A 21,882-nucleotide genomic window follows, 5' to 3' on the forward strand; every position below is an offset into this window, starting at 1 on the left:
TAATAAACATTACACTAATACATATACAAACAACACCAGATAATGAATACACATCTTTATTACACCGTATTCACAAAAACATACTTCTCAAGTCAATTATTTTTCCACTGGCATAAAGATTATTCCAGAAGAAAAAAAAAGTATAGTTCAATACGAAATGAGTCAAGGTAGAAAAAACAGCCCCCATTCAAATCACAAATATGCATAAATAAAAAAAAAAAATCTTAAATGATCAAATATAATCATAAGATTGGTTTGCATATCAACCAATATTGAAGAATGATTCACTTAAACATTATTCAATGACAAAAAAATCCAGTATTCTTGCTTGGAATGTTCAAAACTTCACTTGAGTATTTTTTATCCACTTCCCCTACTGTCTTTAATCCAAAGAAAACAAGTTTAACTCCAGTTGGACTGGTTATGCAAACAAAGGAAATATTTCTTCCATTAAAAAAAAAAAAAAAAAAAAAATGAGTGAGGAGAGAGACAGAATAGAAAAGCTAAGACTGGTTTGTTCTAACATATCCATTTTGTTCCCTCATCTGTCTGAAAACTCTTTACTATATGTGAATGACAAATACTGAAGATACTGAAGAAGTAAAAAACACAAACAGATGTACATTCTCATTCACAGGAGTTAAATTGATGTTGTTTATACAGATGATTCAGCTATAACATACATACAAGCATGGGCTTCTTTTTTTAAAGTCAAAATAACATGCGTTTTCTAAAAAACTCCCTAAAGTTTCACTTTTACTTTCATGTTCCCATTACAAAAACTTAGGGATCTCCCTTAACACAACTAATGAGTCAGCAAAAACCACTGGAAAAAATAGTGGGGATTTGGCACATTACAAAAATCCCTGGGATATAAAACTAGCTAAGCCAAAGGACTGGCTTTTGTGGTCACTTTAAATATTAAAAAAAAAAAAAAACACAGAAAAACAGTTCATCATGATATGTGTTACAATGGTTTTGCACAAAAAGGGGTAAGAAAACATTTTCATACAATACTAACAGGATATGACCCAAAAAAGGTACAACATCCTAATGGATATAAAAAATAAACCGCCTGCCTTGACATGGTGTTGCAGGACATGCTTCCTTGACACAATCTCTCTCTCCCCCTCTCGGCTCCCTTCTTCCCCTCAGTAATCTGTCCCATCTTCTTGGTACACCTGCTCCTCTTCCTGGTAACCTTGGTAACCCTCGTCTTGGTAATCTGGGATGTAGTCGCGGACTCCGCCTGCCCCGTTTTGCTCATCTGGGACTTCTCCAGCTTTAGGACAGTACTTAGCGTCGTAGATCTGCCGTCCCAGGCCGAAGTTCTGGCCGCTCTGGTTTGCTCCCTGGCTGTATCCCATCTGCAGGGACATGGTGGTGTTGTCACACTTGTCCGTGCCCAGCTTCTGGTCATAGATGGCACGCCTTGTTCCTGGAGCAGTCATCCCAGCCTGTGGGAGACACAGACAGAGGAATAAGACACATTCAGAAAACACATTCAGTTTTACTTTTTCTTAAGTGCAATTATGTTGCAAACAGATCCAGTGTCAGCTTTCCCTCGTTGGAGAAAATCCAGGGTTTTACAGCTTTCGACAAGACTAAACAAGACACCTGCTCACAGCAGTCAAATTACGGGTAATAACTGATGCTAAATACCCTGAGGCTCATTTCCACTGCAATCCTATAATAATGACTTCATAACAAGCAAGGAATGTGTTCCAGTACCTGGCTCGCCCCCTTGTTGGTTCCCATTTGCAGACTGATGGTTGTGTTGTCCATGGGGGGCTGGATTTGAACTTTGGGGTCATATAAGTGCCTCCTGGTGCCATATGCATTCATACCTGCCTGACTGGCACACTTGTTGGTCCCCATCTAAAGAGAAAAAGCACAAAAAAATAAATTAATTAAAAAAATAATAATAATAAAAAAAAATCTACAATTAATTGTCATACGAGACTTATAAAAAACAAACATTTACTGTAAAACAACTTAAACAGAAGTTAAATGTTCCTTAATGTTGTAATTATGCAAGTTAAGTAAGTAATATTCACAAAGTTTTGACACCAAGAAAACATCCTTTAACATTTCAGTGAGCTGTCTGCTATGGCTACATTCAAATGAAGCTTGTGACAGCAAGTTATTTTCTCTTCCTCTCTGTTTCGGTAGCCTTCATATCTACTTGACATCTTTCTTGGCAACGGAACCAATAACAAAACAGAGAAGCTTAAGAGGAAGAGAACAATGAGCAGCTCTTACACAGAAGTATGCTCTGCTTGACATGATCATGACAATCTCTGGTTTCGCAATAGTTTCACCACATGCGGTATAGAGAGCTCAGCTTTCCAAGCATGTGAGGTGCCTCTCCTCTGTCAGATTCAGCCAAAAATATCAAATTCATAAGCTGTGTCTGGTTTTGTGGGATTTTGTTTTACAGTCAGATACTTTTTCCCCCCTTCATCTGAGTGAAGATATGACAACCTGGGATTTCTTTGTCCTGTCACAATGGATTACATTATCTTCCACAGCCCCGAGTATCACTGTCGGACCTGTGCCAAAATAAACTGCAGTCGTGTTTAAATAAAGGCTGTTTGCTATTTTGAAATGACAACTAACTGAGAAATGGTTGGAGACACCTTGGCCAGCAAGATTTAAATCTGACAGGTGAGGAGATTTTAGGCTGAAGTGTACACAAGGCTCAGTTTTCTGTGGTTTGAGCAGAGTTTCAGATGTAACACCCTCCACATTCTTTATATTTTTTGGGCATTTTACGAGGAGAGAGAGACACACAGGGAACAATATGCACCAAAGGTCCGCTGGCAGGATCGAACCGCCGACATTTTAAACCGTGCTGTTCAGCCATCGCCCTCAAGACCGTCTGTGCTGTACCTGTAGGCCAATGACGCACTGTCCAGCCTTCATCTTCTCCTCATCAAACATCCTCTCCTGCTTGTCTGCGTACTTCACCCCAATGTCCACCCGGGAATGGCAGCCCTTGGTCTTAGCCTGGAGAAAATATAGTGTAGAAGGTCGTCATGGTGGAGATCCAAAAATCCAAACATTCATAACAGTAACTGCGGTTCACTAAGCACTGTAGCCTGAGGGAACACACATCAGATATAACTAAAGTGTTGACATACTGAGATGTAACAATAGTATAAGATATAATCTGTTTATGATAGTTTGAGACTCACCATGCTAGCAAGTGCGAGCAGCGTTGTCTGGACCTGTGTCATGTTGCCATTCTCAAACAGGTCGTTGGCTTCAAAGATATCATGAGGCTTCAGGCCATACGTTGTGGTGGCTTTGATGAAGTTGGTCAGGTTCTCCAGCTAAAAACCACACCAATATAAACGGTTTAGACAAGATCAACACTGTTTGTACAGGATTTAAAATGAATGAGGTGTGATCATTTCTCTGTACGCATTTCATCTTAAATGTTCCTATTAACAAAAAGCAGTCATATATCTGTAAAAAAAAACGTGTCAATCTCAATCTCAAATCTCAAACAGGGCACTGAGTTTACTGTGACTGATTACGCCTCAGTAAAGAAACCAGTTTAAGACGCTGCTATAAGCAGTGGCTGTAAAAGCATGCAAATGCAAGTATAACCATGACCTAGCATGATTCAATGTACCAACATCCCAATTGGTAGAAAATGATCAAAGCACAACATGACAGCACAAGGAGCTATTTGGTAACAACGTACAAAATCAAGTCTCTGATTGCATGAACCATCATCACTGGTGTCAATGAACCAGTGCTACAAAAATAAATAAAGTGACATCATCTCTATGCGGTTAACATGATCTCACCGCACCCTCAATTAGCTGAAAAACATGAGCAATCAACTAACTCACCTGATGCCAGTTCAGCGCTGACTTGTTGATCTTTTTCACAGAGCCTGGCTGAAGCTTGTTGATAAGACTGAGAATGAAAGGAGGAAAATGTTTCAAATTTCCAAACAATTGTACGTATTAAAAACAGATGATCAAGGCTCTCATGCCACAGTGGAATGGGAATTTTTTTTATCTCTACTTACTCGCACAGGATTACTCCATTCTTCAGGCCTTTCTGGAAGTCAGGGCCGATGGAGGTGCCGGTGATGTCCTCGATCCAGATCCTCAGCTCCTCTTCCTTCTGAGGGTCGTACTTCTGTGCGATCTGTTCGGGCAGAGTGATCAAAGGTCACGTGTGTTCCACCAGCAGCGATAATGGCCGGTAGGATATTTTTTTAGTAAATGAATTCACTTATTCACAGACTGTCACAAACCACCCACACAAACCACTAAAGAGCCTTTATGAGAAGAAGAAAACTCAAGACACACCACCAATAACCGAGCCGCATCTATAATGACAGAACTGCGGATAATTATACATCACAAAACCAGTCTGTCCTCAAAAGTTTATTTTGACTGCATGCAATCATGTTTCACGGTCACCCTTATTTTTCACTTTGCCTCGACATAGTTTGCCCTCTGTACTCAGAGTTTTTTGTCTTTTTCAGCCCTCATAAATAAGAAGGTGACACTGACATGACCAAACACACACACACACAAGTTTGTGCAGTTATCCCTGTTAAGACATTGCATTGACTTCCATTTATCGTGGATAGCCTAACCATAACCTTAGAAATGATGTTTTGCCTCATTAGGACTGGGTTTTGGTCCCCATGAGGTCTAAAGGTCCCGACAAAGTCGATGTTTATACCGGAAAAGGTCCCAAAGAGGTAACAAAAACGCACACTCACACACACACGGATATCCTGTTTTGTAAACTGCTAAATTCTCCCCTGAAGCGCAGGAAGGCAGAGGCTGACAAGAGGAGGGTGTGTTTGAAGGGGCTTAACATGGCACAAAGATTGACTTTCAGTTCTGGTTGTCACTACTGAGGTGCTACTTAGATTTATAAGCGTTTCTCTATTGATGACAGAGGTGTGAGGAATTCTAAAAGGAGGCCATTCAGGAAGAGCTTTATGACTACACAAACAACAGTTCAGTTAAATGTGTGACTGGCTGGAAAGCAGAAATGAAAGGACAAAAAAAAAAAAAATTCATTGACTTGAACTGAAACAGGTATACATTTCTTCTCTCTTCTCAAAGGATAAAAGTGTTGAATGAGCTCCGTGCAAACTCACAACCAACTAACAATCTCTCTCTGTCCAGAGGCCAGTGAGAAACTCAACCTACTATATACATAAAAGTTGGCTGCACTGGGCTCACAGCTGGTTGTGCTCTTAAGGAATGTCTGTCTTCTAATTACATTTCCTTCATTCAGTTATCCCCATATTAAAAACAACACTGGGCTATTTTAATTGCCCACAAAGAGTCTTACAGATGTAATTTACAGAGACAAGCTGAACACAAGGAATTTACCCCACAGTGCTCGAATAAAAGAGCTGAATGAAGCAGCGAGGGTATGCAACTGTGCGTGTCGATCCGATGAATGAATACGGAGAGTGGTGACATTCAAAAAAGAAAAAAAAGTTGCATATGGCATATGCAGCCAGCTTAATAAGCAAAAGCAAAGGTGGTGTGGGTGGGCAGGGGGGGGGGTGTTGTAAATCCTTAAATGCTTCACATTTCACGGTAGAGGCTACGTCACTGATGGCAGGAAATACCACTGACTCAAGTCAGCATCTCTTTAGCCCTCCCTTCAAGGCCATCACTGCCAACAGACAGAGGAAATCTACATGTTTTCTTTACGTCCGGCACATGTTGTTCTGTGGAGGTTTGGGGAGGGGACGTGACCCTTTCTCTCCCATACAAGGGCACAGCCAAGGAATGCAGATAAAAAAATAAATAAATCAGCTGAAGGTGAAGGAGGTAAAGAAACTCTGGTTGGTGTGTGTGTGTGAAGGCAGAAGAAGCAAAACCAAAGATCTCTGCAACTTAAACCACATTTACCACTTTTGGGTGTGAGAAAATACAACAGAGTTAAAAGAAGGCATGTTTTTGACAAAGTTAAGACAGCCTTACTGGTAATACATGAATGCACAGTGAGTTATTACACAGCAACAACAGTTTATCCCTTAACTTAAAAAAAAGGGAACAATTCCCAAGGTTATGCAGCTCAGTGTGATACACAATAACGTGGTTAGGAAAAATAATCTCCAGCATCAGGCCTGGTATTTTAAGTGGATCCGGGTGTGCAGAGATCTTTGCAGGTCTACATTAACAGGGTGCTTTCCTCATCAAGGCCGCACACACACACTGAAGTTACATATTACCGAAGAGGTTGGGGTCATTTTTGGGGACTCGTCTTGGTTTGTGTGACTTCAGTCAAACATGGGGATTTATTTCAACAGAATGAAAAGTGGAAAAACTTTCCTCCCTGCATCGATCCGACATGATTTAGGCGAATAAAAAGTTGAACTATGAGAAACAGCACGATACCTTACCGCAAGGGGGGGCTTGCTATTCCGCACAAGCAATAAAAAAAAAGATTCAGGGAAGGGCAATAACGAGGATGGATGGCATCCAAGCCAGGGACTAATAGGTGAATTACATTATCTGCTAATGCGGGTCACAACGCCGGGCAACAAGATGCACAGGGGACAGAGTACAGCTGGAAACGGGGATCACACTTTTGCCACAACGACATACTTCTTTGCCAGGAGGGACAACGCCCATAGTCTTTTTTAAGTGAGTCTCCTGCGTGTGTACGGGGAGAAATATACTGATATCTATTGTGCTTGTCAAGAGCTACAACTTGCAGATGAATATATACTTTGCAAAGTCAATGTACTCAAAATTAAGTTTCGTTAAAGTTGGAGTCTTTATCTTTAAAAAAAAAAATCTCATTAAATCTCTGCACACTATCTTCTCATTTACTTGACTATCTTGTGAACCTGAGCACGCACTTCAAAATGGAGGCCAGGTGACTCCTATACATAAGCACGATGACTGGATGAAGTTTGATACAACTTTCTGTAATTAATACGTAAAAGTAAGTGTACGCACCTTGTTTTTGACCTCCGCAGACAGTCCGTATGCAGGACCTTTGTTAAAGCTCGCCATTGTCAGAGAGTTGAGATGTTTCTGTCTGAGTGGAAAAAAAAGACACCTACTTGAGAATAAAAACTGCGCTAAATTATCTTGGACTTTCTCTTCCAATGAAACCTCGGAGTGAACTAAATACTTCCTTTCTCTTTTACGGCCGCCAATTAGAGCGCTCCCACGGTTTCTACCAAAGATGGTGGATTCAAGAGTCAAGATAGTTCACCACTGTGGTTCACCTGAGTATGTATGGATGTTGGTGGTTAAGTCAACTCAGTTCAATTCAGAGGGGCTTTATTGGCATGAAGGTTTCAAGGACAATGTTGCCAAAGCATCAGTTTGTCCAAATATTTGGACAGTAATGTGAGCATTAAGACAACATTAAGATTAATATCCCTCATCAATATTCAACCCAGGACAGAACCTGTTAGCTTTTGGGTGCATGAAATAGCTCCATGTGCATTTGATAAGTGTATCTCAAAGTGGGGTCTGGGGACCCCCAGGGGTCCTTGAGGGGATTCCAGGGGGTCCCCAGCAAAAAGGGGTATCATTTCTTTACACTGTATTTCCACCCATAAGTAACACAATGACAGAATGTATGACTGTTCTGGTCATGAGTTTCATACACTTTCTACAATAAAACATCTAAAAGCAGAAATCTTATCAGATGGGAACCCTGGGACACAATCGGGTAAGCAGGTAATTGAATAAATAAAATATGACAAATCATTCCAAAAAGTTGAGTGCAACACACATTGCATTATTCATAATACGCACACTGGACACATTATGCAGACATGAGAAGTCGGTGTGTAGTGGCTGGGATTTGTCGATCCAGGAACAAATGTCATCAAATTGCTGCTTTTCTCTGGAGCTGGAGCACGTTGACGCTGGGAAGTAGGACAGTGGTTTATCCTAACAAGTTGACACAGAAAAACACACCATTACATGAGTCAGGTCACCACCAATACAGTGGCTGTGAACCACAATTTCCCCAGTTTAAGTCTGGCCAAGGACCTTTGTAGCATGTTGTCTCCCATCTCTCTCTCCTCTCATCTCTCTCTACAGCTGCTTCACTAATTAAGATATTGGGGGGAAAAAACTTGGGAGCAGGTGTGTTACCCTATAGAAATCCTCTTTTTGGTTTCTAGTTAAAATTGAGGCGATTTACAACCTCTGTATTTCTAAAAATCCTAGCTACAGCCCAGTACACTGGTTGCTAATTTTTAAAATGTGAACACGCATTTTCACAGCATGTAGGTTACATGAGCTGCTTTTTGAAGCACCTGATTGAGCCACTTTTCATAATTAGCCCAATCTACTTAGCTTCATTGATTTATAATATTAATATATGTTTATTGTGCATGTGTCTAATTAAATGTACTTTGCCAGGCTCTTAATGTAGCCCCATTCATAGAGATTTGTTAAAGAGCTTTCACTTCACCTTAAAAACATCTGATATCAAGTTACTATAGATACTGGGTGAGCTATAAGCTTAAAATATATACAAAGATAATACTGGAAGGCACAACAGATGTCATAAAGAGTTATATAGACTATATTACAGACTATAAACCTGCACTCAGAATAACAGACTTGATAAGAAATCATTCATTCATTCCTACTATAAACTTTTACGAGTTCCAGCGACTACGGAAGTGCGCAGACAGGAGTCCTCTTGGTTATCCTGTGTACTCTTTGGTCGTATGCTTCGTTAATCGATCCTAGGCTCCACCTTTCCCCTTCTCTTCCTTAGGTCGCGATTGATATCAAAAACTCCTTATATGGAAGGAAACTTCCCAAATTCCTGAATGGTGGGAGTGATCCACAGGTCCCACCCTGCATACCAGACGCGCAGCGGACCAGACAGATTGTCGCACTTTCTTGAGTCACTGTTGAGAAAAAAAAAGTTTGGAGGAACTAAACTAAGCACAATGAGCTACTGAGCTGACGTAATGTCGGAGCTATGGACTGTAGATAACAAATAGCCTACAACTTCTCGCATGCCAGGAGTTGTAAAGCTTATCAGAGTAACAACCGGGCTGCTCCCATCTTTATAAATCAATGACATAATTTATAACAGTAAGTAACAATCGCAAAGAAGCGTTTACTTTCTTTTCTTTGTGTCATTCAATCTCACACTGGAACAAGAAGTCCAACTCTAACTCTTATGTTGCCATCCTGGAATTAAAAAGCAATCACTTTCAAATAGAAAACCATCATTATATTTAAATACGGGGTCCTGTGCCAGGGCTGCATCTTTAAAAAAAAAAAAAAAAAAAGTAACACCAGTGTTAAAATGTTACAGACTTGGAGCAACAGTCTCACTATCACTGTCTCTTTTGTAACAGAATAATGATAACATGATTCTATGACAATGTAACTTTATTGATTGTTCATCCTAACATGAACATCTGGAGAAATAACCACAAATCATATAGCTGATAGATAGCTGTGGTTTTTGGGTGCCCCTTAAAGTAACGCCAATGTATATTTTCTAAAAGGAGGCCTTTTCACTGTGGCACATACTCGGTTGTTTTTCCAGACCAGCCCTAATCTCATTATGGACGACAGTGCTACTAGTCAGGATGGGAGCCATTGGCTATTGACACTAAGGACACTGAAATGGCCCTAACAGGCATTTGTTTCACCTAGTCTGGTTCCATGGTTGCATTTAGTGAATTCTTACACACCTGAATAAAAGTGATTTGTATTGCTGGGTGCTAAAGTCATGAGTATGTTTGACGTTGGGGAGCTTCTGTTTGAGGGGTTTGAAGCTGAAAACCAGTTACCTGAGGGCACTAAAATTATATACTAAAAGCTGCTCTAATCTGAAGACATTTCATGAAATGATCTACAAAGCAGTATCAGAAAGCATTTTTTTGTTGCTGTTGTAACTGTGTGCTAGCGAGAGCGTGATGTTTTCTTATCAACCAATCAACACATCAGCAGATTTTGATGAATTGCACAACCTCAAGCTGACAGTGTATTTTTGGCTTAGTTGGGAACCAAACAAGACAAGACTGGAGAGGAATAATGATATCAGCCCAGGTGTCTCTCCTTAAGTCTCTGATGGGGTGTCTGGTCAAAAACAGCTGCATTTCTGAGCGTAGGTGTAGTGAGTACATCATACAGGTGTGCAGAGGACTGATTCAGAGTCTCAGAGTAAATGCACCCAAGGGAACAACAGTTACTCATCCTGAGATCTGTAATGAGGTGACATCAGCTCACTGAGTCAGAGCAGGGAGTGACGTAGTTAGGATCAAACCTTTAGACTAATGATGCTAATAAAGGTGTCACTTTTAAATACACAAGGCCATATTTTACTGTCACACGTAGGTGTCCACAGACGGAAAACAATCTAAATGTTTGGTAGGATTGTTTTATTTAAAAATATGGGGCCTTATATCATTTATGGAAATAGAAAAAGGACAAGCCTGATCAAACAATTCCCACTGAACTGCAATTACTCTTAACATCTCAAGCTTACATAACACACTGATGCAGACAAAGGAGGCAAATGGACAATGTGCACCCCCATATGGATGAACTGGGTAAGTACAACAAATTACGGCATAATGCAACTTAGTACAGTGAAGCTCAAAATAAAAAGGCAGAAGTGTACAAAGCTCAGACCGACCCGTTTAGTTTCAACAGGGCAAAAACCTTCAAGGATGTTAACAATTGTTAAACACGATGTGTCATAAATTCACGGAACTCTAAAAGACGCACAAGTCAGTCGACTGAGCTGAAGAATTAGATCATTTTATTTTTCAAACAATTGAGAGATGTTAAACACTGAACAAATAAAGATGCCCCAGTCAAAACTCCAGAAAACAGATTCTTATCAACCAGTTGTAGCACTTTCCTTTATTGCCAGCTGTGTTGTTGTTGTTGTGCAGTTTCTCATTGTCTGCAGCGTCACCCTCACTAAATCAGTGTGTACAAAAAAAGTAACAGAAATGGTGCATATACCAGCGTCATACTGATCGTGGGATTTGGAGTTCTCGCACATAAAGCCGGCTCCAAGGACAGGCGTGTTTTATGCGGAAGCAAATCCAGATTTACCGTTTACCAAGGCACATTGGTAGGGATGAATGACTGAAAGAATGAATGAGTAGAGAGGCTGCGGCAGAAGCCAATCTTGACAGGTCATGTGAGAAAACGTGGTAGTGACTGGTGAGTATAAAGGGAAATCGAAATCAAGTATTAATTGTTTGTCACATGGAAAATGGCAATAATCAGATGCACACTGCTTTCTCTCTCCCTTTTTTTTGTTGTACTTAAAAATGGAAGCAAACAAAATGCTGCTAAATATTTTTCAAAACCATCAAATGCAGCTGCAAGAACTTGAATTGTGTCTGAAACTGAACAAACTATATGGGCACATAACTGTAACATTGTGGGAACATCAGTCACTATTCACACTTTAATCAAGTCAGGGATGAAATGACCAACAAGTTGTCAACTTACAAACAAGTGCAAAGAGGTCTCAATCCTGTACATTCACTAAGGCTGTTTAACTTGTAGAAAAATCTCGAAGGAATTCCAAAAGGCAAAAAGGATCTAAAGGAATGGAGACAGAGTGAATTCCAGCATTCAAACATTTCCTTGTTTTTGTCTCGAAAATGCAATTATTGATCAGCACCACCTAATTTGACATTCTTTCATATTTTAGGCTTGAGAGAGAACTAGTGGGTGGCGAGAGGTTCTCAAATTTTCAATTAGCACCACACTACTTTGATGGAACAATTGGAAACCAAATACTTAATCCAGAATAAATTTCTTCTTGAGTTGAGATGGCATGGACATGGGAGCTGTGTGATGAGACGGAGAGAGCGAAAGGGTGTGAAGGGTGGAGTATGGAATGTTGATGACCGAATGGACTGGCCGATCTTAAAGAAAGTATGCCCCCCTTTTACACTATAGATCAGGCCGGCGACATTGTGATGCGGAAAAGAGAAAAGAAAAGGAGATCTATATGTTTTTGAACATCTGGTTTTGATGAATGTCCCATAAATGAACTGGTCAAAATAAATAGATGTATACATGATAAGAAATTTATAATTTACTCTTTATATCTCACATAAAGCTTCTTGTAACTGCCAAATATGCTCCAGTATTTCACACTCTGGACATGTTCAGCTCTACCTGTGCTAGATGAACTCTATCGACACCTTTCTGGGCACCAACATGGCGGCCTGGACAGGACAGCTAAACCCCAGCCTTCCCTCAAATTCAACCCTAGATTGTAATTCCTCATTAGAAACTAAAAGGTAAAAAAATACGGACAGTATTATCAAGTGAGCCTGAAATAGTGGTACAATTCAGAACATTGAAAATTCACATCGAAACATTGTTTCTGGTTGCCATGGATAATTCTGTCCTCTTTTTTTTTGTCTTCTGTTAGTAGCAGCACTCTGCAACTAGGGCCTCGTCATTCCTGTGGCTTTCAGTTTGAAAAATAAAACAGAAACAGCCCTTGGTATCACAAACTCAACTATTCTTTTAATCTTTACTCTTTTTATACCAAAATCTCAATAGATTATCACAGAAAGAGGAAGAGGCATGGGGGGGCAGGGGGGGAGTTTAGCAGGCCTGGCTTTTGCCAAACTCACAGTGGACAAACAAAATCACAAAGTATCTTTGTCTCTGTGGGGAGACGAACACAGGAGTGGAAAAGGACAGCAACCTTCCCAAACCCGTCAGTCTAGGCAAACATATGGCAGGATGTTCAATTTGCTTTCATCCCCGTGAGGGTCCAATGATATGCACTCTGTCCAATCAAACCAGGTGCCCTTGGTGTCATAACAACCGTTCACCCCCGGCCAGTGCTGTGTATGTATCCTGTCCAGGTCCTCATCCGTCACCTCCCGGCTGACGCCCGGTAAATCCCCTACTAAGTTGTCCGTCTGCAGAACGTGCGTCTTCCTCGACTCCTTGGTTTCCTGTTCTTCCCTTTTCAGATACTGGGACATGAAAAAGTGTGCACTAGGGGCCTGGACCCCCGAGGAGGTGAGCACATTGCTCTGAAGGTTCAAGTAGGACTGGATGATTTCATTTCTGGACAGCTCCTTCCAGTTCGTCTGGTGAAAAGGGTTAGGGCTGGGACCTGGAGCTGTGGCCGTGGCCGTAGCCGAGGCCGTGGCCGTAGCCGTCGCCGTAGCCGTAGCCGAGGCCGTAGCCGAGGCCGTGGCCATGGCAGCGGCAGCGGGCTGTTGTACAGTGCTTTCAGTTCTCTGCCTAGACTCAGCAGGGTCAGGAGTGGGGGCTTCCTCTGTTTGAGAAGGTTCTTTATGTACCAGGGGTTTTATCTGACCTGTGACAGGGTCAAATGTTAGTCTGCGTTCTTTTAACCGTACTGGTTTAGTCGTGTCCTCTATTTTCTGGCCATCTAAGTTGACAGAGTAGTCTCTAGACCTGTACTTCCTCCGTTTATGCTCTGAGTTGGGGATTGTTGCCCCGTCTGTGTCATCAGACACAGCCATGGCTACCTCAGGTGTCGGCCTGTGTAGTTCTGAGTTGTGTTGGGGGTGAGAGGGTGAGGGGGAGACTGATGGGGATTCCAGTGTTGCAGATATGTCTTGTGGTGGGCAATGAGAAGGGACATCTGACGAACTGGCCCAGTGCATTGAAGACCTATGAGAAGAGTGTGGCAGCTTGTCAGCGTAAGATGCTTGAGCTGGGGAGGATACAGACTGGGACAAAGGAAGGGGAGAATTTCTAGGGGATGGGCTTGGGATAGATGTTCCTTTCGGTGTGTATGCCGCAGAGCGCTTGGTCACGGTGTCTTGCTTCGTGCTCCTTGGACTGGTAGTGAGGCCACGGGGACTTTTGGCTTGATAATACCCGCCTCCTCCTCCTCCATCATCCATTCTGGCCTGCTGCATCACAGCAACCTTGATTAAAGAGGAAGTGCTAGGTAGTTTGGCCACTCCAGGGGAGCTGGGGCGAGGCTTGACAGCGTTTACTGGAATTCTGTTGATTTTATCATTGTCAAGGTGCTCTATGCGAGATCTGTCAGGGGACGGGACGACCTCCTGGTCAGGCAGGGTATCAGGGCTTCCTGCAATCCCATTGGTGGGTGGCGGTGAAACAGAGTTATCATATGACATCTTGGAGATTTTTTCTGGTAAGTGCACTCCACTGTCTCTGTTCTCTGCTCGGCGCTTGCGACTGCTTGATTTCTCAGCTTTTGGTGAGTATGTGTTGTGAACATCATTTCTGGTTTTGACTTCAGGGACCCCCTTCCCTGAAACAGAGATGTCAGGTGGAGGGGCTTCTGTTCTGCAGGGATGAGAACTGCCATTGGTAGACCCAGGGACACTCGCAGCCACAGCAGGCCCAGGCTCAATCAGCTTTTGCCAGTTTCGTAAGAGTTTCTTAGCACGCTTGGCAAGGTCTTCATCCTTGGTCTTCTTTCGTACATCATTGATCAGTTTTCCTAGTCGAGTTTCCTAATGAATAATGTGTGTGAGAGTTAGAGAGAAATCAAGCAACCCAATTTCTACATGAAAAAGTAGTTCACAGAAAGTCAATTGTCTTACCTCAAGTGCTTCTTTGGTGATAGGATACTTTTCGAGACCGGAAATAACCTCTAATACGACCACCATATTGCATATCTGCAGGGGGGGGGACAAACACAAACATTTTGTATTATTTCACCTGCTCTCTCAATGCAAAAAACGGTACTTGTCCAAAACCACAATTCACAGAGTTTGGCAGTAGAAGACATAGTTAAATAAGAATTTTAATCACAATATAGTCACACTAAGGAAAATAATACAAGTGGGTAACACAGACACGACTACTAAGTGTCATAAATGAATGTGATATATAGAAAAACTCCAGTATTTGGACGAATAGAAAACCACTGAATCGTGTCTGCAACGTGTAGAGTGTGGGGGCAAGTTAGCTTACGACGAGCTAGGAAACATTAGCTTGTCTCTCTGCTACAGAGCGACGTTGAAAAGTAAAGATGGCAAAGTGTCAGCTCAAAAATCCTTCATCATTGCATGCGCTAAGACAAACGTGTGGCATTTGAGCAAAAACGGGCATTAAAATTAACTAATTTTAATTTAAACTAGTTTATTATCATGTCGACAAAGTCCACCAGTGTCCAAGTGTCGACAGAGTTACCTGTGGTAGCTGATTTGGCTGCCGCTAGCGTTTAACTAACTTGAGAGGGAAGGGTCTGACTATTTCCTAAAACGTAGCTACAGCTATCCAAGCTACGAGTTAGCTAACTACCTCCCACACTTCGTTAACAAGGGACTGTTGACGTGAAACGCTCCACAGCGAAGCTCTGACCACTCCATAAAACATAAAGATGGTATTATAGTTAAAAACGTATTCTCAGGGAGCGTGTTTGTTATGTTTATTACATAAAGTTACCGTTAAATACGGTGTAACGGCTAGGCTAGCAGCTAGCATGCTACATAAACCAGCTAACGCCAGTTTGCTGTCTAACCAACCTAAGGCTGCTGCTAAGTTAGCTTTGCGAGCTGTCACCTCCACAGATTCATCGTCTCTCCTTTCTTTCGCAGACATTTACCTGCTATATGGGTGCTGACCCAAAACGTAAAGCATTTTTTAACACATTAAACTGGTAACTGTCGGGATATAGAGCCTGGTTGAGTTTACCGGAGGGCAGGTAAACAAGCTAAAGCTAGCCAGCTAGCCTCACTCACATTGCTCTGACTGTCCACGGCCCGCAGCAGCCGGTCCTTCATCTGCTGCGGGGTTGCCGGGGCCGTTGTCATCGCCTGTTCGGTGCGATCCGGAGGATGGAGGGAGGAATCCTCCAAAATGAAAACCGGGTGACAATGGTGACTCAAAAGCCGCTGTGGTGACTCGTCAGGCGTCCGTACAGCATATTTCTGCGTGTCTCCTGTAAGGTAGACGGCTCAGTTTATCTCACATGGAGCATGAAGTGTGTGTGTATGTGCGCTGTGTTGGCCGTTAGCTGCTGCCTGCTCGGCGCTGTGGTAACTCACTACCAGCTGCTGGATCTCTCCACGGCCTCCTGCTGCATGATGGGATACGATGTAGTTTGACGTCTGCACGTAAAACCAAGTAAACATCCCTCTGACGGTGTTTCGGTTTAACGAGTGACCGTGTTAACTGGGGACGTTTGGCCGTGGTTGCTCGTAGTAACGGCAGTTTAAATCAAAATCTCTTAAATTGAATGTTCTATACAGTATACATTCGTCTGGTCCTTTTTGTCTTACATTATGTAAATTAAACGGTGTCACCAAAAAAAAGTTACTTTTTTGAGGGGGAAAATATAGATTAGCTGAGCATGACACTAGTATATTTAATTGGTTGAATATGGGTCACTTTCCCCTTTTCCACATTTGTAAGTATATTTATTGTAAAAAAGTATAAAAGATAAAGGCCTTTGATTGATGATACACAACATGCAAATATTTTACAAAGTGGCTGTACAAAAAAAGACAGCAACATTTCTCAAATTCTAAGTGCCTTCTTCACAAACAAATTTGGCACAGCGATATCTGTTAATGTGCAATGTTTAAGTTCCCCTCCAGAGATTTTTTAAGATGTATATAAAATACTCTACATAATAATATGTTTCTGATATGATTTTGCCACAAAAAAGTGGCATTAAAGTGGCATCTCTTGCTTCTCTCTCATTAAAAAAAAGTTTTCCTGCTGGACACAAGATGTCTCCTACTTCACTGTAAAGTTATTGTCAATGTTTGCGCACGTGTGTAAGTTGTGTGTGTAAGATGAATATTGGGCCAGAATTGGCTCCAAACTATTTGTGATTTTACAAATCCTGCTCATAGGCCTGCCCCTTAAAACTGGATTTTCAATGAGCACAGAGAAACTTTCCCCCTTCAGCAGATGAATGTGAAAAGAGCCTTCTAGTGTCAAACTCTGCACATACATCATTCTGCTCAGTGAAGCTCAAACATCCAACTGTAGGAACAAGAAGAAAAACATATTTTTGAGTGGAGGGGGACTTTAAAGAAATTCTGGAGATCTCATAACAAATGAACTCATGAAATCATAAACTGTACACAACAATTTCAGCAACTTTCTGATTGAGAATGATGATAGGTTATAAAATCCCAAGATTGGCTTTAGGTTTGTTTCCCACATTGTAAGAATCACTGAGAGGTGACTGAATAGATAGAAATAGATAATAGACACAGATGAGTATTATTCAAAATTGATTAAAATAAATTTGGAGGCTGCTCTGTTCGTTGTTTTTTTTCAACAGCTGTCGCCACCACGACAACCACAACACATTCTGCTGAGAATCACCAGTTAACAACCGAAATACCGTCCACCTGCACTGCTGGAGGTTCAGTTATTGTAAAATATAGGCTAAATGTTGACCCTCTTTTTCCTTCTGTCACAACGCACATGAAATGACAACTCATCTTTTTTTGGGACTGTCTGACTGACTTTTTTGGTATAACCTTAATATTTTTTTAAAAACAGAAAATTAGATGCTCAACTCAAACTCAAAATTGAATTTATTCTATTTGTTAGTTTTTGCTGATGAAATGTCTGTCAAGAAAATGTACAGTATAAAACTTATTTCTTTATCAACAAAATTCCATATACATGCCAGCAAATTTGACAAAATGACAAGTTATAATTAATGTACTCAGTTTTTGCCTCTTGCAACATTTTGTTAGTTTCAGACCTCCATAATACCAAACAATGTTAGGCATTTTTACTTGATAACAACTTACATAATTAGCAGATTATCTAAATTGTTAATTCATTATGTGTCAGTCAACTAATGATTAATTGACTAAATTCAGCTACTGTCAAAAGGAATATAAAACATCAAACCACATGCCAAACTTACATGAAACATAAAAAATAAAAAAGATCATTAATTTTTCAGTCTCCTGCCAGTTAGATCCACCAGTCTTTATTTTTACTCTTCATAGAGGAAAGAGTCACATCAAAATCCGTCCATTTTTAAATGAAATTAGCTATTTCTTACTTTTCTTTCATTATTGCATCACTTACCACACACCTACACACACACAAAAATCTCTCACTGGTCGTACAGCTCTATTACATTTACTACATGAACAGTGGTCATTTTCAAGGCAGATATTCAAATAAATGTTTAATATGAATGTGTTTCTAAAAATTATTATTATGAACAAACATTGATGACTTTACTTTATATTACAGCATTCCACCAGCAGATGGAGTCCTGCATTTTCTGAAAAGGATGAAAGTCAAACAGCAGAACCTGTTCCTGAAACATGAAGCAACATGCAGGATGCTGCGCCAGTAAGCCAGACTGGTTGCATGAAACACTTCAGCCATTTGAGGGCATCAGTGATGGTGAAGCTGAACCTCAAGGATAGTGAACAGGCTGGATCGGATCTTTGTGGATGCATTAAATTAGTATTAGGAAAGCAAAACAGGGAGATATACTTTAGTGTTGCAATAGAATACAATGAGTTGAGGTCATGGGTGAATGAGGGTGGAGAAAGTTCATACTTTTACTACATGCAAAATATCCAGTCAACCCTTTAAAAGTTAATGTGGACAGAGTGAGAGAGGGAAGGGCAAACACTGGACGTGAGGCTGCAGAGTGGGTGAGAAAGTCGACTCTTATACCAGTTACTGGGGCTGTAATCGCAGTACAACTAATGCTCCATTTCACTGTGTTCAAGTGCTGTTTGTAGTCCACCTAATGACAAAACAAGATTACAATATCTCCGCTTATTCAGATATATTTATTTTCATTTCATTTACAAATAATAATGCAAAGATACAAAGACAGAAGCCTTCACACAAGAAAAATACATCAGGTACAGTTCAAACAGAAGCATATCTTATCTTTAGTATAGCACACATTTACAGCCAACTTGGGTTCTTTTGGTCCGATTTGACAGTTAGAATAGAAAACACACAAATTGAAGAACAAAGTCTTGAACCAGTCATTTTTAAAGGGTTAGCTCAAAAAAGTACCAACTCACCAAGCTGTGCTGCAGAATGCTAGATTTTGCATATTCTATGAGCGTATGTTTCCTGTTGCTGTGAGTGCACTCTAGTAACACAGTGCACTCCTTCACGGCAGTAAAATGCATGTGCAGTGTTTGGAGTAGTATCACTGTACTCAAAAACAAAATACATTATATAACAATTTAGCTGCCATTGTATGAGGCTTGAACCAGCAGGACTGTCCTCAAAATGCACACAAAGGATTCATAGATGTGGGTAGCCCACTGAGTGACCATCCGTGACTATCACTCTTCCTGATTCAGCTTCCTGATTCACTTTGTTTTTACATGTTGTGTCACAAAGTCAGTCTACACATATCGCCTGACTTTACAGTATTTATTTTTGCTATTTCTTACATTATTTCTTACTGTATGTCTATTGTTATTTCTCAGACAAGATGTGTATTGTAATATTCACTACAAAATAGTGTTTGACAGCAGGTTTATAAAACATAGGCAGAACTGAGTAATTTAAAGCACAAATGTTATGGTATTTTCTGAGATATTGTGAAATTCAGTATCATGCAAAAAAAAAAAAAAGATTTCCCAGGTACGGAGCAGGATATATCAGTCACATCTCATTAAATTATGCTGCAAGAATTTCAGCAATTATGTTCACTGTAAACAATTCATCGATAAGTTCAAATATTTATATGAATGATAATTTGTATCCCAATAAAATAATTTGATAAAGAAGAAAAAAAGGAGAGGATGTGTTTAGAGGGACAGGTTGAAACGTCTCAGTATTCTCATGCATGTATGGCTGCTTTGAGCTTTGGCTTTTTGATTCACCTGTTGATTTAACACTGAAAGAAAGAAGATTTGCTGTAAAACTAAATCAAATAAAATCTCAATAGTACCTGTTGTCTTCTGATGGCATGCAGCTGCTCACAGCAAGAGCAGGAAGGGGAATTTATAGAGAATTAAATAAAAAAAGTGCTTTCAGGGCCTTGAAATGCAGAGAGATGAAGTACAAAGAAAATCTAATCATTCATACAACTTTAAAACCTCATTAAATAGAATATATCATTTCATGGTTGTAATATTGACATTATTATCATAGCATTGAAATTGCATGACTGATTCACTGATAAATCTGGTAGTTGAACAGCAAACACACTGTGAGTGGTTCATATGTAGTCTTGTAGAGTATTTGAGTCTTGTAGAGTATTTGAAACATTTTGTGGAGAGAAAAACAAACATTGCTCTGTTGTAAACTCTTGTCTGTGTAAACACTGGTGTAATACCAATGGATACCTGAACATTGATGCATAACAGGCCACACATCAGTCAGAGCTACTGTATCTACATGAGCACAAAAAAAGTTTGGGAGAAATACCAAAAACCGAAAGATGGACCTACAAAGATGTCAGGCTCACGATAAAGTCTGAGGTCCAGCAGAGAATTTTCGAGCCACGATGACATATTGCAGCACAGTATTTCTCAGTGCATTTTCTCACTTTGACATCATATTACATAAAGCACGAAAAACACTGTTCCTACCATACAGCAATATACAAAGCTAGTCTATAGATTTACCATGACATAATACAGCTCTGTGGGTGTTGCACAGAAAATAAGCACATACTGTATATTGCAGTGTAAAACATAGTACCGAACAAACAGCTTCTACATGTGCATAAAAAGGCTGATTACCATATTTCTGATGCTGTCAGGCTTCACTTACTGTAGCAGTTACATAGCCTACACATGACGCTGAATTAAAAAGAGACAAAAGACAGTTTTACCAAACAAGAAAAACAAAAACACTTAGACGAACAAAGCTCACCCTGCCCTTCAAAAGAAATAAAACCAAAAAGGGCAAATCATGTCAAGAGATTCATGCAATCACAAAAGTATTAAAATAGAAAAAAAAAAACAAGCAAAACAAACCAAAAACACTGCATCATAATTGAGAAACATGATGCATCCAAAACATTAAAGTGGTGAAAAAAGGGGGAAAAAAACATCTTCAAGCTCAACTGACTCGATCACATTTGTTAGAACATTTTTGATTTACATTGTGTGAGAATAATGGTGAAATGTGCTGAAACAGGAGGACCTTGACATACATCAACAAACATACTGTTGCAGAGACAGAAAAGTGTTTTTCATAGTGTGGAATATTGATGGAAAATGGTGATATAGTGTCTTAGAAAATAAACTATTTCTTCTCCTTTTATGGGCATTTTAATAATTATTATTCCTGCACTGAATTACAACATGGATGCCATAAAATACTTCCTGTCTGGCACAATATCGTGATAATATGCCTGCAGATTTCAATTGTACTCATCTGAGAAATTGCACTATACATGAATTTTTAAAAACTATTTTAATAATACATTTTTAGTTGGCTAGTTAGTGATTAATTACAATGTTTTTCCAGTTCATTTATTTGCTCAAACTGCTATCACTAGCGAAAAGAGCTGTGACACCGTGCAAATCAGTTATAGAGAACTCTGATCAGCCCAAAATACAAATGTCGACTAGTTTCCCAAATTTAAGGAACAACTGACAGCTAAAATACTCATTTATTAAGTAAAAACGTGGCTCTTTTAAATAGACTGTATGTGTATGACTTTTCAAAAATAACTATAATTTAATTTCGATTTTTTTCCCTCCATATTTCTTTCTTTTTTTTTTTGTTTTTGTTTTTGTTTTTTTTTTACAAGAAGGCATGTTTGATCAAAGACAGGGCAAACAGGTCCAGTGCACATAACAGTCACATGGGGTTTGGTATATAAATTCTCATAAATAAATGTTTTAAATAAATGCATAAAGTGCATATGGGATATGGATATGGGACTTCACAGGGGATTTTTTTTAAAGAGCAAATGCAAGAAGCCATATAAATGCAAAACCAAAGAAAGACC

General features: G+C 40.1%; 2 protein-coding genes and 1 long non-coding RNA gene across 3 annotated transcripts; 1 reads left to right on the forward strand and 2 right to left on the reverse strand.

Annotated features, from left to right (window-relative positions):
- Positions 1-40: 40 nt before the first annotated feature.
- On the reverse strand, positions 41-7,146 carry cnn2 (calponin 2). Its single transcript, XM_044366958.1, has 7 exons — positions 6,966-7,146; positions 4,046-4,167; positions 3,864-3,930; positions 3,198-3,335; positions 2,893-3,009; positions 1,732-1,878; positions 41-1,457 (listed from the first exon to the last, which is right to left on the reverse strand). The coding sequence occupies exons 1-7, from the start codon at positions 7,020-7,022 to the stop codon at positions 1,152-1,154; spliced, it is 954 nt and encodes a 317-aa protein (XP_044222893.1). The 5' UTR covers positions 7,023-7,146; the 3' UTR covers positions 41-1,151.
- Positions 4,138-21,676, forward strand: LOC122993091. Its single transcript, XR_006406332.1, has 3 exons — positions 4,138-4,224; positions 4,658-4,732; positions 18,186-21,676. It is a non-coding gene; the product is annotated as an uncharacterized LOC122993091 (long non-coding RNA).
- Positions 10,746-16,137, reverse strand: crsp7 (cofactor required for Sp1 transcriptional activation, subunit 7). The gene is made up of 4 exons (XM_044366954.1): positions 15,998-16,137; positions 15,692-15,891; positions 14,549-14,623; positions 10,746-14,458 (listed from the first exon to the last, which is right to left on the reverse strand). Exons 2-4 carry the CDS (start codon positions 15,761-15,763, stop codon positions 12,707-12,709), a joined length of 1,899 nt encoding a protein of 632 aa, XP_044222889.1. The 5' UTR covers positions 15,764-15,891; positions 15,998-16,137; the 3' UTR covers positions 10,746-12,706.
- Positions 21,677-21,882: the final 206 nt, after the last annotated feature.

The sequence above is a fragment of the Thunnus albacares genome, chromosome 12 (genome assembly GCF_914725855.1).
Source record: "Thunnus albacares chromosome 12, fThuAlb1.1, whole genome shotgun sequence".
Classification (NCBI taxonomy): domain Eukaryota; kingdom Metazoa; phylum Chordata; class Actinopteri; order Scombriformes; family Scombridae; genus Thunnus; species Thunnus albacares.

Bases quoted from the DNA above. Each gene is read 5' to 3' on its own strand.
- cnn2 (XM_044366958.1), bottom strand. From the start codon at position 7,022: ATGGCGAGCTTTAACAAAGGTCCTGCATACGGACTGTCTGCGGAGGTC. The intron at 4,168-6,965 runs GTGCGTACACTT...CTGCCCGAACAG, and splicing joins CTGCGGAGGTCAAAAACAAG to ATCGCACAGAAGTACGACCC. The intron at 3,336-3,863 runs GTGAGTTAGTTG...TGTGGTTTTTAG, and splicing joins CAGCGCTGAACTGGCATCAG to CTGGAGAACCTGACCAACTT.
- crsp7 (XM_044366954.1), bottom strand. From the start codon at position 15,763: ATGACAACGGCCCCGGCAACCCCGCAGCAGATGAAGGACCGGCTGCTG. The intron at 14,624-15,691 runs GTGAGTGAGGCT...CCCCCCCTGCAG, and splicing joins CCGTGGACAGTCAGAGCAAT to ATATGCAATATGGTGGTCGT. The intron at 14,459-14,548 runs GTAAGACAATTG...ATTATTCATTAG, and splicing joins TCACCAAAGAAGCACTTGAG to GAAACTCGACTAGGAAAACT.